The 12,734-nt window shown below is 37.7% G+C and overlaps 1 protein-coding gene across 2 annotated transcripts in view; it reads right to left on the reverse strand.

The window, feature by feature from the left end:
* Positions 1 to 7,562: 7,562 nt before the first annotated feature.
* Positions 7,563 to 12,734, reverse strand: part of LOC102232068 (pyridoxal kinase-like) — a 29,367-nt gene continuing 24,195 nt past the window's right edge. Inside the window, exons 10-12 of one of the 2 annotated variants that reach the window (XM_023328050.1) lie at positions 12,409 to 12,545; positions 12,254 to 12,320; positions 7,563 to 11,489 (exon numbers count right to left, since the gene is read on the reverse strand). In XM_023328050.1, coding sequence (XP_023183818.1) covers positions 11,374 to 11,489; positions 12,254 to 12,320; positions 12,409 to 12,545 — 320 coding nt within the window. In that variant the 3' untranslated portion in view covers positions 7,563 to 11,373. The other variant, XM_023328051.1, reaches the window with a different exon arrangement.

Raw genomic sequence — 12,734 nt, forward strand, 5'->3', positions numbered from 1 at the left:
AACAAAAATCTGAGAAATGTGTGCATTTGTGTTCATGCTGCTTTCCTCCGACACCTGTAAATTAGATTCCACTGCAATTAACTGGTTCCTCATCCCACCTGACAGAATTGACCTGCATGTAATGTAATCTCAGCATAAATCCAGTTGTTCTTGAGGGCTTCAGAGGTTTGTTGGAGAACATTGGTAAACAAATAGCATCATGAGATGATTACATAATAGATAAGATTAGAGAGGTTAGGTCATAAAACTATATCTTAGGTGGTAGAACCTTGTGTTTTAGCACCTAAGACCAACTATTAGTCATCAAAAATGAACTCTTATGGAATAAGGAAAGTCACTTTAGATAGAAATCCAACTGGGTCCTTTCCTGGAATTCTGTACATCACCCTGACCACACCAAAAAGTCAAGGGGTATGAATACTTTTGTAAATCACATAATTATGAAACAAACTATACAATAATTACAAATGACAAACTTAAAGACAGCAATAAACTTTTCAGAAGTCTTATTCTCTCTTTATTGCATTAGAACATACATTTTTCATATATATCTATATATATATATATATATTATAAATGTGAATTTGTACACTACAATCTTTTATTGTAACATGTTAGAAAATACTCAAAATGCTCCAAAAACATAACACTAAAAACAGTTACCAAACAATGATTATTACTTTTCTTCCATTTTTGTTTTGGCCACTGAGAACAGGGAAAAGAAAATTACAGAGCTGGAACTGTTGATCCAGAGGAGAGAAGAGGAGAGGATCACAGGATGTGATATGTCACATTGATGTGGGAGCTTTTTACAACCCAAACAAGTGAGAGAGGGCAGGTAGAGCGAGGGAAGAGATGAGGACAGGGGGATGGATGAATATGGGTGCATGGGGTCATGATTTTTCCCCATCTGGTCTTGATAATATGTCTGAATACAAGAAATGAATTAAAAAAAATCTTACAGCACAAGACAAATAAGTAATTTTTTTTGCTAAAATTCGTTAGCTCATTCAATGTTGACAATAGCTTGTAGCAGTGAAGAGCCACAAACCTCTTCCACTATTGAAACAAATGAAGATATTAGGTCTGAATATATTAAAGCAGAAAGAAAAGCAGCATTTATGGCTGTGGTTTAAGGTATTGCAGCCTTTAATTTGTGCACCAGGGTTCCAGCACATTTTCTACCTCAACTTTCCAAACTTCACATTCAACTTTGAGGCCATTTTTGTTATACATGTATAGAGAAACATTCACCAGAACACACTTAAAGATATATGTTTTTATTGCAGAAATGGGGACAGTCTTGTAATTCCTCATTTTTTGTTGTTGGACTTAAAACAACGAACTTTATTGAATAATGTGTGGAAGATTTTTTTTCTAGCGTTTGTTACATCTCAGAAACTTGGACCTCAGAAACCACTGGAAATATGTTGAAGTAGAATTTGTTCATCTTTAAATACAATATTTTGAAAGTAAGTCTAGGTCTACAGCACCGATTGCAGTTTTCTGGCTGATCACAATCTTTAAAAAGCCAGACATGCTACTTCCAATTTTAGCCGATATCAGATGCCAAGTTGGCAACAGTGGAGTGAATAACTATGCAAGATGACCTCACAGCAGAGCAGAAGGGTACTGTGGCTGATTTTCAGACCTTTGAAGAGAAAGATAAGATCAGTGGATTAGATCGGTTTCTCATGGACGTATTGGCCGATCACCAATTTTCCAATATCAAGAGAATTTGGGGCTTTCTATTGATACCGATTTATCGTACACCCCGAAAACACACACATACACTGACAATTAGGGTCACTTAAGAGACCAATTGACCTAAAAGCCAAGTTACTGGACTGTGGGAGGAAGCTGGAGTACCCAGAGAAAAACCACACACGCATGAGAGAACATGCAGCTTCCATGCATAAAGTGCCATGGCCAGGATGTGAATTCAGGACCTTCTTGCTGGAAGGTAACATCACTTTGAGTCCAAATTTGTTCAAAATTTCTGCCTGAGCCTACAAATGAAAACAATAATTTTAAAATTAAAACAAGAATATATGTAGAGAATAACAATTATTCTTGCAGTGGAGATAGTTGTTGCTCATCAGATGTAAAATAAATGTGAATATATAACAGTATTTAATTAAGAACAAATAAAGGTAAACAGAGTATGGAAATATAAATGTCTTTCCATACTTATCTGAAGATCTTAGAAGAAAATTTCATCCCTGTGCAGGAACCCTGTGCTTAATCTGCTCAAATATGTCCATTTGGAGCAGTTTCTGAGACATTTTTACTACGTTTAAGAATAAGTGGAAAAAAAATAGGCTGCACCACATAACTAAACAGTCATTATTTGGTCTCTTGGAACCACATTCCTTCAAGTTGTGTTATAGGATGGGATAGAGGAAGGTGTTTTCAGGTCAATAACTTCATGTTTTCAAAGTTATGAGACACTTCAAAAAGTGCACCTCGTTTGTCAATAATCTCTTAACGAAGATGAACGTTTCTGAAACTAAAAATAACTAGCAGAGTGGAAACAAAGAGGGGGGAATGGTAGGAACAGCAACTAATGGCCAAAAGCAAATATAAACAGCTCCCACTCATACACGCTGGACCCTGTCGCCATAAGACTTTAATATAAACATGTATGAACACACACACACACAGACACTAAAGGCTGACAGGTTCTGATCTAGGAATGCAGTGGATGCAGAGATTCCTCACAGAACTGAGAGACACGGTTGGCCAGAACCAAAGACATAGCAGTCTGTTACTGATCGGACAACTAGTGCTACAGTGGCACAATATGACATCAAGAGAAACTACTGCAATTTTAGAAAAAATTGTATTTTAATGTTGGTCAAAGAGCTGTTTGTTCCCCAGACCAGGTAATTAAAGATATGATTTTGTTCTTTAAAATAAACACCTCACTTTACAAAAAAGTAACAATAATGCATTCAAGTGATTAATCAGACCAGAATAAAAATGCCTTATTGTTAAAGAATTTAAACAATTTCATCCTTTTTAAAATTAAACAGTTAAGTTCATGAAAAAACAACAATAAAAGGGAACATTATCCATTTAAAGCACAGGTCTCAAACACCAGTCCTCCAGGGCCGCTGTCCTGCAGTTTTTAGATGTGCCACAGGTACAAAACACTGGACTGAAATGACTTAATTACCTCCTCCTTGTGTAGATCAGTTCTCCAGAGCCTTAATGACCTAATTATTCTATTCAGGTGGTGCAGCAGAGGCACATCTAAAAGTTGCAGGACAGCGGCCCTTGAGGACTGGAGTTTGACACCCCTGATTTAAAGCCATCTTTTATACAGCCAAGACTTTTTACTGAATTTCAGAAAATAAAAAAAAATAAAATCTGATTCTTGTGTTCAATTTTCAAAGTTTTCCTTCATATGTTTATGAATTGAGAAGGGGTGTTGTCTTTTAAAAGGACTACAATAAACAGTCCAGTACATGGTACCTGCCAGCTTATTTACAGGTCATCTGCAAGTTAATATACTTATTCTACTTTAAGTGTAAGAACAATCCTTAAAAGGTACATATGGTACCAGCCTATTGAATCTAATGGTACTTACAGGGTTCCTATTGGAGGTTATTACAGGATACCTCTTGGGTAAACACTGGTGGGGTTGCTTATAGTGGGGGTGGGATATAGTTTATGGTGACTTCTTATTTGGTTCTCATGAGCCCCTTCTCCACAACTGCAAGCCAGGTATTGCGCATATCAGTGTTTTGATTGGCAGCACACTGCATTCATTGATTGGTCCTGTAAATTCCTCCTTGAACAACAACTTCTCAACCAATCCACGACAAAACTGTAGTAGTTGGCAAAGAGGACGAGTTGCAAATTAGTCATTCCATGGTAAAACCTTGAGGTTCCAATCTTTCTATCAATTGTGGCAACAAACAAATACATCCCAAGAGATATTGGAGAAACTGGCCGATGTCGATGCTCATCGGAGCATCGACCACTGCTCCTACACTGTCACGGCCCGCCCAAGTTCCCGCCCACATAGTGAAGAAAACACTGTCAAAGGAGACACATCCATCTGGGCTACAACTGAAGCAGACATTAACTGGCCAGAGTGAGACTTGACAATGGAAAAGAGGCATTGGTTTGCGTGTACCAATAGTACAGCTATCGTTCAATTGAAGTGTATCAGGCTGTTTTATGAGGCAATATGTTTGTCTGTGCTCAGAATTTACCTGCAGCCTACTTAAAGAGTGCTTACAGACTACATTTGGTCACAACCTGGTGTATTTACAGGGTACGCCAGGAGGTGCACCATGAGATGTACCCTGTAAGTACACTAGGGTTATGAGTATTCACTTACCACCCAGTTGCATCCTGTTCTTGAAAACTATCAGGGTTGTATGCTAAAGAAATAGATGAGTTTGATTCATTCAATTCATTAGATATTACTTTATGAATTAAACATTTGTCCATATTTACTCCAACAACCATAAACTTCTAAATTTGTTTTAACTTACCCCCAGTCCATATTATAATCAAGAAACCCAGACTAACTTGATGTTTCCATTATAACAAACACTCATGGCTAACACTTTGTAACAGGTTTTAATGGAATATAAAACTTGAGGTACCCTGTAGTTATGCATCCTCCAAGTAGGAATCCTGTATGTACCAGACTGTACAATATATAGCTACCAGACAGGTGGGAAAAGCTTTGCAGTTATATCTCCAAAATCCCATTTCTTCTCTTTAATAAAAGTCTTTTTAGAGTAAGGTAAATAATTGTGTTCACACTCTGCTCTTCTTCAAATTTCAGGGCCCAACAAACCTAAACTAAAGCCTGTTTTAAAGCTTAAAGTAAAAAATAAAATAAAACAACAGGACAGAACATCTTTGAAATTGTACCAAGGAGCATGAACTAAAAAAAACAAAAAACATTGACATTTAAGACAACTCATGCATACTTCCCTCCCCCCTCCACCTCTCTCTGAATGAGCAGGGCTGTGGTGTTATGATCTTAGCTTCCTAAGGCAGTATCACAGAACATTTCATAGAGACACAACAGCAGTACAGAACTAGAAAATTTCGGAAGAAATTTAGCCGGGGCCTGCCAAGGCGCGCCCGTCGGGCATGGGCCCGGCGTCGTCGCGCCACAAATCGGCGTCGACGCCAAAGGACGCCGCGACGTGATCAGTGGCACGCGGAGAACCGCAAGAACGTTAAGCGAGGCGGACGTGCACCGTTCGGTACGATTTAAAATGTTGTCAAGGCTTTTATTTTGGAAGTTTTGTTAACCTTCATTTCAAAGGGCCAAACTAATCCCATGCGTAATAGTCCTTGGGTTAAAATAGTTATATAATGCTCAAAACACAAGTAGCTGATGTAAAAATATTCAAGGCTTTTATTTTGAAATTTTCAGTATGCTTCATTTCAAAGGGCCAAACTAATACCACGTGTAACAGTGCTTTGGATGAAAAAGTCAAATAAAGCCAAAAAGAGCAATTACGTCATGTAAAATTATTCAAGGCTTTTATTTTGAAATTTTCAGAATGCTTCATTTCAAAGGGCCAAACTAATACCACGTGTAACAGTGCTTTGGATGAAAAAGTCAAATAAAGCCAAAAAGAGCAATTACCTGATGTAAAAATATTCAAGGCTTTTATTTTGAAATTATTATTATGCTCCATTTTAAAGTTCCAAACTAATCCCATGTGTAACAGTGCTTTGGATGAAAAAGTCATATAAAGCCAAAAACAGCAATTACCTGATGTAAAAATATTCAAGGCTTTTATTTTGAAATTTTCAGTATGCTTCATTTCAAAGTTCCAAAGTAATCCCATGTGTAACAGTGCTTTGGATGAAAACGTCAAATAAAGCCAAAAACAGCAATTACCTGATGTAAAAATATTCAAGGCTTTTATTTTGAAATTATTATTATGCTCCATTTTAAAGTTCCGAACTAATCCCATGTGTAACATTGCTTTGGATGAAAAAGTCATATACGGCCAAAAAGAGCAATTACTTCATGTAAAATATTCAAGGCTTTTATTTTGAAATTTTCAGTATGCTTCATTTTAAAGTTCTGAACTAATACCACGTGTAAGAGTGCTTTGGATGAAAAAGTCAAATAAAGCCAAAAAGAGCAATTACGTCATGTAAAAATATTCAAGGCTTTTATTTTGAAACTTTTGTTAAGCTTCATTTCAAAGGGCCAAACTAATACCACGTGTAACAGTGCTTTGGATGAAAAAGTCAAATAAAGCCAAAAAGAGCAATTACATGATGTAAAAATATTCAAGGCTTTAATTTTGAAATTTTTGTTAATATTCATTTCAAAGGGCCAAACTAATACCATGTGTAACAGTGCTTTGGATGAAAAAGTCAAATAAAGCCAAAAAGAGCAATTACGTCATGTAAAAATATTCAAGGCTTTTATTTTGAAATTTGCAGGATGCTTCATTTCAAAGGGCCAAACTAATCCCATGCGTAATAGTCCTTCGGTTAAAATAGTTATATAATGCTCAAAACACAAGTAGCTGATGTAAAAATATTCAAGGCTTTTATTTTGAAATTTTTGTTAAGCTTCATTTTAAAGGGCCAAACTAATACCATGTGTAACAGTGCTTTGGATGAAAAAGTCAAATAAAGCCAAAAAAGAGCAATTACGTCATGTAAAAATATTCAGGGCTTTTATTGTGAAATTTTCAATATGCTTAATTTTAAAGTGTAAAACTAATCCCATGTGTAACAGTTACTGAGTTAAATCAGTTATATACAGCCCAAAGCAGCAAGTAGTTGTAAAGGCCAGTTCTCAGTCCTGATCTGTTTCAACTGAGGATAGATAGAACTACAACGATGCGTATTCGTAGTCCTAACCAGCAGCCAATAGCCTCTTGAGTTCCGTTGCTATGGCAAATAATGGTCTCAGCAGGTGTGAGCTCTGAGCTGTGAGCTCTCAAACACACAAGTGTGTTTGAGCAAACACACTTTACTGAAAAAAAGCATTGGAAACAAATCCTTCTTGTTCGGGAACCGTAATACATATTCGAAAAGCGTTTTAAGCGTATGACAGTTCAATGTGTCTTCTGCGATAGTCCCGAGATTCATATCTGTACCTCACTCAGAGCATTTACAGTGATGAGAGAAAGAAATGTTGTGCCCAGATATGAACCGAGGTCGGCTGTCACTCTAATATGAGCAAAAATGAGAAACTTTGGGTCGCTTAGAGGCAAATTGTGGACAAACCATAACTGGTATCGACGAGCCGTCTTCACTTTCGAAGAGATCACAGACGTATCTACAAAATGAAATTTGAATGGCATTTCTAGGTGAATTTGTGACGACACAGCAAATCCTCAAAAATAGGGTATTTCTAGGATTTTTCCCATTGAGTTATAATGGGGTTTTTTTCGTAGTTTTTTGCGAATTATGTCGCCATGTTAATCCCGAATCCCACCAAAAGTAATAGCTGGAATGGCGTGAATTTTCTGCACGTTTTGATACCTCTTTTGTAGGTGTGCACGCAGCGGTATGAGCCGCATTAACGGTTACGGATGAAAAATAAAGAATAATAATAATAAAGAAACTTTTCTTGGGAGAATAGCAATAGGTTCCTGCCATTGCTTTGCATGGCAGGCCCCAATTACAAACCGGCCCAGAACCTTATATCCACTTGGGTGGGACTTTTCAAGAGCTTTTTAAAGTCTCTGCTTTTAATGAATAAAAGCTTAACCCTAACACAAAAGAATTTACCACCCTAAAAAAACTAGCTAACTGATAAAATTCAAACAAGAAATTTTGGTCCTTGCTCATTTTGCTACTGAATGTTGATATATCACACTAATACTGATGCATTAAAACAAGGACAACTAAAGAAAATCTGCTTCAGGCTCTTGGCACAACCTGATTGTTCTTACTTGGGACCCACCCTATGCTCCTCTCCATCATGTTTCTGTTTCAAATTAATCAGAAATCTCTCATAATCGCTTGCTCAAAATCTACACTAGAAATGAATTATCCCACATTGCAGCTTGATGTCAGGAGCAAGAAAACGTGCTTGGTGATAACTAACATTAGTTTTAGCTGTCAACATAAGGTGCTAAATTTTAAATGTACGTGTCATATATAAAAGAAAAAGGGACGCAGTGTTTTGCTACTAATTCCCAATACTACAACTAGATAAAAAGGTCTAAAGGTGTCACATTTCACAGGTCAGTAAAGAGCTCTAATTAAAAAAATGATGAGGGAGAGGATGATGTAGATGTGCTGCAGAATTTAGTGTGTTCCGGCTCAGTTAAAAAAAACCCGACTCCCCCACCAACTCTCTTACTAATCATTAGTAGAGCAGGTGTTTAAATTAGCTAATCAAGCACTGCTGTGTTCAGATGATCACTTATTAATCGCAAAATAAACATCAAGATTGAAAACATAATAATGTAACAGAGTAAATGTTCTGTTCTGTATGTGTTTTGGTGTTGAATCCTGATACTCTTGTGAAGCTGTTGTCAGTCAGTTGTTATGACAACGAGTCTGTGTATAGCGTAGTTGACATATAGAGCAAGGAAAATAAAAGAATACAAGCGGTTTTGAGTTATTTTTCCAACAGTTTTCTGCTGAAAAACTGTTGCCACATTGCGCTTTGCACTGAATTAACAACTACATTTCCAGATTTCACTTAGTTAACAGAATTGTTCTACCGCAACAACGCGGCAATGGATGGCAAGTAAAAGAATGACCTTTTTGCCCTCCAGAATTGTGCGCATGAACGAAATTTCCTGAATAAGACGGAACATGTCTATAGTCACTCCTTTCAACACTCACATCATCATCATCATAGTTATTATTATACCCACATTGTTTTCTGATGTGGATGCCTGTTTAGTTTTCTGAACAGAACTCATTATGTGTGGACGACACCTCCTAACTTGATGGCTGGGTCTCTTCTGCAGCAGACAAGCAAAATAGCCACCCAGGAAACTCTGCAGACTCATTATATCTGCCTCATCTGAGCTGCTGCAGTGATTAACAGAGACGCAGCTGATTGTTGTACTCACACATCAATAATAAATAAGGAAGGGAGGCCATAAAAGCGCCATTATCAGTGGTTAAATCTAAAGAAAATACAAATAATTTCAGTCAAAATGTATATATTTAGCTAAAGGCAGCATATCGAGGGGTAGGGTTGGATATAAGATATAAGGTTCTGGGTCAGAACTGGGCCGTTAAGTGGCCGACATGATGTGGGGTGGTTATGGCACCATGGAAGCCGACTGGGTTGGAAGCAGCTCTCTGCCGCCCAGTTTTCTCTTCATGAAATAAGCTCAACTTGACACTACGACTATCGGACATTAACTATGAAGTTACAATGACTTGACGTGTCCGGCTGTGCCACAACCAGCCCAGATGGTCTCTGCTTAGTGATATTGTTGTGCATCTGGTCTATAGTACAATAGCGTTAACACAATGGTCCAGCAGACAGATCAGATATCATACAGATGGTCCAATACAATTATAGTACAACATCTATACATCAACTATACATTGTGCAGTTTTTTTTTCTTCTTTATGTTGAGGGTTAGACTTGGTCACCATTACGTCACTGCTGTAAGACTGGGGGAGAAGGGGTCAAAGTAAAAGGAAGACAGAGCCATAGCTAGAGTGATTAATCACTGCGGTCAGAGTCAGAGATCACCAGAGAGGTTCAGGAGTGTGTTTGACTAAATGTGCCTGTGTCTAACTTTTAAATTTTCATTAACATAGAAAGTTATGACAATCTCAAATCAAATTTCTTTGATTTGAGATTAATCAAAGAAATGTTCTTGTTTTTTTCTAGCAAATTTCTGTAAGTAATCTCAGTATTTCTGAGGTTTTTGGTGGAAATTTACTCCTCTTTATTCCTCTCTGCAATGGGTCTAATATGATGTCTACATCAGTTTTCCAGTTTCTTTTTGTTTTTCTGCTCTGTCTTCTCAAACTCCAAGTCAGTCATGGCAGATGACCCATGGTTCTGTGCCAGGTTCTGGTTCTGATTCTTCTGGAGGTTTCTTCCTGTTAAAGGGTAGTTTTCTCTCTCCACTGTCACAACATGCATGCTTGATATGAAGGATTGTTGCAAAGTTATTGGGACAATGCAAGAGATTGTCTACCGTCAGTCTGTCCAGGCAAAGTGAAGACGGCAAGTCAATGAGTCGATACAATCTGCTGGGTTTCCTTAGACAGAAACATTTTAAGGTAATTTCAACAATAAACTGAGCTTAATGAACTGTTTGATAACTGAGGTATATTGGAATTTATGTGCGATTGAAATGAAATAATTTTTCTACTCAAATGCAATTTACATGACATTGTGGTGAATTTGTGCTACATAAATAAAGTTTATTTATTTCAATGATTTTTGTTATCAAATGCTACAATAAATATAACATTTTGTGGTGTTTACTGCATTGTGCATTATCAGAATGATAATCAACGTATAACTGATTAAAAAAAGTCTAATTTGTAACGCCTAGCAGTACCTTGCAAAGGTATGCATAAATACATAGACAGTGAATACTTTTGCAAGGCATTGTGTATTATTTGTGCTTGTGTGATTAGCCTCCACATAAGTGCAACACTGAGAGTGAGGTTCAATACTGCATCACTAGCTGTGTTTCCATTGACCATATAATTGTACATGTTGACATTTTGAAAATAAATTTGCTTAATGGAAAAACAATTTTTAAAAAAACTCCATTTGTCTATAAAAGATTTTGGCACTAGGATGAGGTGGTTTTTTGACCGTACAAAATGTATTTATTTCACGAAACTGCAATGGAAATACTTTTTGGCATCACTCAAATCAAATGATGAACAACTGTATGTTGCAACTGACAAAAAACAAAGAAGTATTTGAAGGATCATGGCATGTTATGTTTTCTAATGAACAAACTTATTCACTTGTGATTTTAAATGCGTTTCTTATTTAATGGTAACACTGCAACTGCAGAATTGTATTTTTTCTACATTAGCGGAATACTGACAAAGTTTTGCACCCATTTGTAATGGAAACACAGCTACTGTCAGCATAAGTGAATACAGTCCACTCAGATCAAAGCTTCAGTCTATCCATGGCTCTGGTTCCAGAACAGGGTCAGGGCAAAACAACTTGGTAGTTACAGGTCGGGGGGTTCTGGTTTAAACAGTTACGACACTGAGGACTTAAAGGGATAAAGGTCTCAGGATCACAGGAGGGAGGTGTTATGATGCTAAAGTGTTTGAGAAGTCTGGATGATGACATGTTGAAGCTAAAGGGCTTTTTTTTCTTTTTACTGAGATACAGTATTTTAGAAGTCGATGGGGTGAAGAGGGCGGGGGAGTTAGTATGAGTCTTATGGGATGTCAATGTTAGGATATGATGGTGGCCTCCGTTACTATAGCAGGATCTTCTATGTCGGCTTTACTTTGAACCATCCTCAGTTCCAGCTGAGGCGGACTGGGCCTCCGACCAGGACCTGCCAACTCTGAAGGAGAGACGGGGGAAGGAAGGAAGGGAGGCGAAGCAAAAGAAAAACAGATTTCACTGTGATGACGGGTTTCCATCAATGTATGATGGGAGCCCTGGGGCATATCCATAATAAACCCACAGTAACAACAAAAGCTTTTAATTCCGATTCTGCAAACTTTTATTGCTAAAAATACTTAGATAACATTCTGTAAGTGGGTTTTATGTACTCTTAAATCAGGGTTTCTGGAGGTTTCATCAGACCATTATGACAACAGAAGTCAACCGATGGATGAGACAAAATATTATCCAGCCAACTGCCAATAAATTTGAATTTACCCTTAATGGGCATGAAAAAGCTAAGAAGTTGCTAAGACTCCATTGCTAGCTATATGGTGTGCAAGAGTATATTAGCTAGGGTGACTATGTTGTTAGCTAGCTGGCAAGGGTATAATAGCAGTTAGTTACCAGTATCCAACAAAGCACCTTCAGTCACACTGAAGATGTCTGCATGCGACTCAAAGTTTTGCTTAACAGTAAAGCCCAGCAAGAAACATAGCATATATGTTACATGCAGTGGTGACTGCATGTGGGATTCCCCCCCCCGTTCAGGTTGCTGCTGAGCTCCGGTGGGTTAAGCAGGCCCAGCTGGTTTCACTCTGCCTCTTGATGAGCAGAGTATAAGGCCCCCCTCCAAAACCCCTAGACTGCCTTGGGGATGTAACAATATATGAGATTAAATAGTCCCACCGCAATAAAATTGAAGACTTGTGTATAACTTACCATGAGCATAAGATATGGTCCTCTGGATAACATGGTGCATGACTGAAAAAGTCTTTTCACAGGCCGTCTGAGAGAAACAGAAACAAATTATTCTCATTTGTGACTTGAAAGGAGTGAGTGTGAATGACTATGCATTTCTGTGTGTGTTTGTACACCTTTAGATCATTGGGGTAATGATGTGTCCATGCAAGCAGCATGGCTGCAAACAAATCTCCAGTTCCTACGAAGACGGCGTCCACTTTGGGGACTTCTATTCGAACTCTCTGTGTCGTCCTGCTTCCATCTGGACGAACTGAGCAGCAGAGGAGAGACACTGTATGGGACAGCGCCTCACAAAAGTATTTACACCCCTTGAGCTTTTTTACTATTTTCCACATCTCAACCATAAACTTTGATGAATATTCTCACAGTTTTTGCGACAGATATCAAGGTGAGCATAATTAGAAAGAATTTCTTTTAAATTAGTAAATATATGTTGTTC

The sequence above is a fragment of the Xiphophorus maculatus genome, chromosome 22 (genome assembly GCF_002775205.1).
Source record: "Xiphophorus maculatus strain JP 163 A chromosome 22, X_maculatus-5.0-male, whole genome shotgun sequence".
NCBI lineage: Eukaryota > Metazoa > Chordata > Actinopteri > Cyprinodontiformes > Poeciliidae > Xiphophorus > Xiphophorus maculatus.